Source organism: Dermacentor variabilis, chromosome 2 (genome assembly GCF_050947875.1).
Source record: "Dermacentor variabilis isolate Ectoservices chromosome 2, ASM5094787v1, whole genome shotgun sequence".
In the NCBI taxonomy this organism is placed as follows: domain Eukaryota; kingdom Metazoa; phylum Arthropoda; class Arachnida; order Ixodida; family Ixodidae; genus Dermacentor; species Dermacentor variabilis.
In genome coordinates this window covers 196,413,601-196,417,265 of record NC_134569.1, presented here as the reverse complement: position 1 = coordinate 196,417,265, position 3,665 = coordinate 196,413,601, and the positions used below count along the sequence as shown (strand labels likewise).

General features: G+C 52.1%; 1 protein-coding gene across 1 annotated transcript; it reads left to right on the top strand.

Moving 5' to 3' along the window:
* The first annotated feature begins 1,499 nt into the window (after positions 1-1,499).
* LOC142570619 (uncharacterized) lies at positions 1,500-3,398 on the top strand. The gene has a single exon (XM_075678984.1). The coding sequence runs from the start codon at positions 1,500-1,502 to the stop codon at positions 3,396-3,398; it is 1,899 nt and encodes a 632-aa protein (XP_075535099.1).
* The last annotated feature ends 267 nt before the right edge of the window (positions 3,399-3,665 follow it).

The window sequence follows — 3,665 nt, the reverse complement described above, 5'->3', positions numbered from 1 at the left end:
ACGCTGACGATATGCATGACGACTCCATAGTCATAGATTTTTCAAAGGCATTGGACTGTGTCGGCCGATGTCGCCCTATGAAAAAATCTTAGAATGACAGAAAGCCGAACTAGCTCGTAAGAATTCATTATGCAAAAAAAAGATGCGTGGCCTGCAGCCAGGACACAAGAGTTGAGAAGTGGACAACACGAACGGCGACTATCAACCGAACCACCCGCCGTGGTTGCTCAGTGGCTATGGTGTTGGGCTGCTGAGCACGAGGCCGCGGGATCGAATCCCGGCCACGGCGGCCGCATTTCGATGGGGGCGAAATGCGAAAACACCCGTGTGCTTAGATTTAGGTGCACGTTAAAGAACCCTCCACTACGGCGTGCCTCATAATCAGAAAGTGGTTTTGGCACGTAAAACCCCAAATAAAAAAAAAATCAACCGAAGGGAGCACTGAGGCGAAAAAAGAAAGAAAACGCAAAACTCATCTGCGCAAGCTCAGGACTGGCATCACCACGTGTCAGTCGGGTACATGTGCCGCTCTACGTGAGAAATAACTGTTAAGAAACTTAATCTCTTCCTTATGTAAAGTAATCGAAGGCTCACCCGCGCATGCACTTCAACCATTATAGACATGCCAAGCCTCTGCCATAAGACGCGTATATTTATTCTTAAGCCTCTACAATATCGCGCAGTCATCTTACTCTGGCGTGCAGTTAGAATCTTGGCAATGTAGGGAAAGATTAGAGCGATCCACCGGTTAACGACCTTTTATGTTCCACTAGCCTCTGATTGATACACCGTCCCATTTGCCCTACGTAGAACTGGCCACAGCTAAGGGGAATTTTATAAACCACACCATACGACAGTCAGTAAAACTGTTGTTCTTCTTGTGCTTCACTGGACAAATATCTGTTCTTTTTCTGGCACATCTATAATGGTAGAAGTGCATACGTGAGTCAGCCTTCGATTACATTACATAAGGAAGATATTAGTGATATTAGTGAGATATTAGTGAGCAGCAGTCGCTGGAATTAGGAAATCTTTTGAATATCTATCTACATTTCCACTGCAGTGCTGACGACTACGTGGTTCCTGCTGTCACCGTCTTGTGCAGCCTTCTTACGTGTGCAGCTACACTGCTGTTTGCACGTGCTGCCTAACGACGACGACGCTGACGGAGTGCATGCGCCTCGTATGGGCTCCGTATATTTCAAACTCTTGTGGCCAAACAATCACCGCTGGACCCAAACTAACGTCGGAACCAGCTTCCGGAAGTGATCCGCTACCGATCAAGACCAGTCCCGCCGCCAGGGACCCAGGACAAGGGTTTCTACGACCACAAGATTGCTAACCCTAACAAGATCTTCAGCTGCTCCGTCTGGCCGAGAAACAGGTGCGCCGCAGCTACGAAGGTGCGCGGCGTCGCTGCCGCAGTCCCGGCTCCCGAGGACTTCGCCCAACGACTCGCATCCCCGTGAGATCAAGTAAGCGCAGCCCCTGCCCTCATTATGGAGGTAGTAGAGGTTGAGGGCACGGAAATAGCCCCCGAAGAAGTTACCGTTGAGGCAGGGTGGCTTGTCAGCCACCGTAAGCAACGACAGACTACGCAGGCATCATCCCTACCCATACATGGCTCCCTCCGTGCAACAGCAAGCGCACGCACCAAGAGTACCCAGCAGTCCGCACTACGCCCACGCGCACCACGGCAACCACGACTTCCGAAGAACGATATCAAGATCGTCATACGCCCAAGAGACGGTTTCAACGTGTCCAAACTAGGAGACGCCCAGATACGCGACTCAATACTACAGATCACGGGCATTACAACCAAAGAAGCAGAGGACGACATTTACCGCTCATGCACGGATAATAACGTCATTGTAGTTAGCACGCCAATCATGTCTAACGCCGAAAAATACTGCCGCATCCGCAGCCTCCCCATCGGAGCAGTCCGCTACGCAGCCACAGCATACGTCACACCGCCGGAGGACACAGCCAAAGGAGTCATACATAACATCCCTGCATATGACACAGAAGAAGACATTACCAACAGTCTCGTTTACAAGAAGAACCCTACGATTCTGCTGGCCCGACGAATGGGCAGTACTAATTCAGTGCTCATCGTATTCGACGGAAAGCAAGTACCGTACCATGTCTACTACCGCGGAGCAGAATACAAATGCTATCTACATAAGAAGCGCATCGAGGTCTGCGACATCTGCGGGACCGTCGGCCACAGGGCCGATGTATGCCCCACTCCAACCCAGAAGAAATGCAAGAGCTGTGACACAGTAAATCCACCGGATGATCACCCCTGTCACCCTTGCTGCGCGCTCTGCGGCAAAGGCCACCCGACTGGCGATAAGTCCTGCCATCGCCGCTTCCAGACACCACACCTCCTACTCCAACGACGATGGCAACGCCTACGACTGGGACAGCAAGGAGCGGACCAGGAGACGGGGTCATCGACTTCAGCAAATGGAGACTCAGCTCTGCCAACACCGAAGCCGACACCACAACCGCAGGCTCCCGAACGCAGCAACTCACGCGGACGCAGTCGGTCTCGTGGACGCAGCCGCTCCCGAGGTCGCAGTCAGTCACAAGGACGCAGTCACTCCCGGAGCGGACCGGATTCAACACCACCGCAGCAGCAAGGAAACGCAAGCCTTCGAACGACAACAGTTAAAGTGCAAGACACACCCCCCAAGGTAAGCTGGGCCAGCATTGTCTCCCACACAGGTCACACCTCACAACCTATAGCAACCCCAGTGAACACAGTTAGCGACGGTACCATGCACAGCTTCATGCATGAGCTCCGATCCTTACGTGCTGAGATACAGGACCTCAAGACAGAAAACGCTAAGCTCAAATCACAACTTGCAGACACACAACCCAAACACTTACCATCAAATGCAGACATCCTTCCTGTCCCTGCAATAGATTGCCCGCACACCACCCAACAACCAACCCCGCACAAGCGCAAAGCTCTCGAACCAATCTCAACAGCGGCACCACCAGCATACACTTCAGAAGGAAATGTCAACTGTGAGGCCCTCACTGAGCTACAACAGCGGATAGAACGCAACCTGAACGACGCAATAGACTGTAAGCTTGCCACGTTGCTCGACGCCTCCATTGCAAATGCTCTCGAACGCGCAATGGACAACCTCCTTACTGCGAAACTAGAAACGCTACTACTGCCCAGAATTGAGCAAGCCTTTGCGGCAAGAGAACAACAGCGACAGGAAAACATGGACGACACGCGCAAAGTGTTTCAAGACATGGTCGCGACTCTGGCTCAAAATCACAACACCCGTTTGACAGAATTGGAAAACACCCTACTCCGTCCCAGAGCAGGTCCCCTAAAGAAGCCGTACTCGCGTCCCGACAAAGATGGCTGCGAGTAATCCAGAACGTGCTACCTACTGCATTTGGCAGTGGAACTGCCGGGGCTTCCGGCGAAAACGAGCACACTTAGAGCAATATATTACCTCTCTCGCACCACATACTTCCCCCGATGTTATCGCATTACAAGAGACCGGAGTAGCGGCTAAGCTGTCGGGATACGCGGCATACACCGCAGTTTGCGATGACAACCGCAGGCCCCAAGTAACCACACTAGTTAAGCGAAACATTCCGGTTATACAGCATCACACAGGCATTGATACAGCAGC

What these genes read in the sequence shown, in the direction of transcription:
- LOC142570619 (XM_075678984.1), top strand. Translation starts at nt 1,500, where the DNA reads ATGGAGGTAGTAGAGGTTGAGGGCACGGAAATAGCCCCCGAAGAAGTT.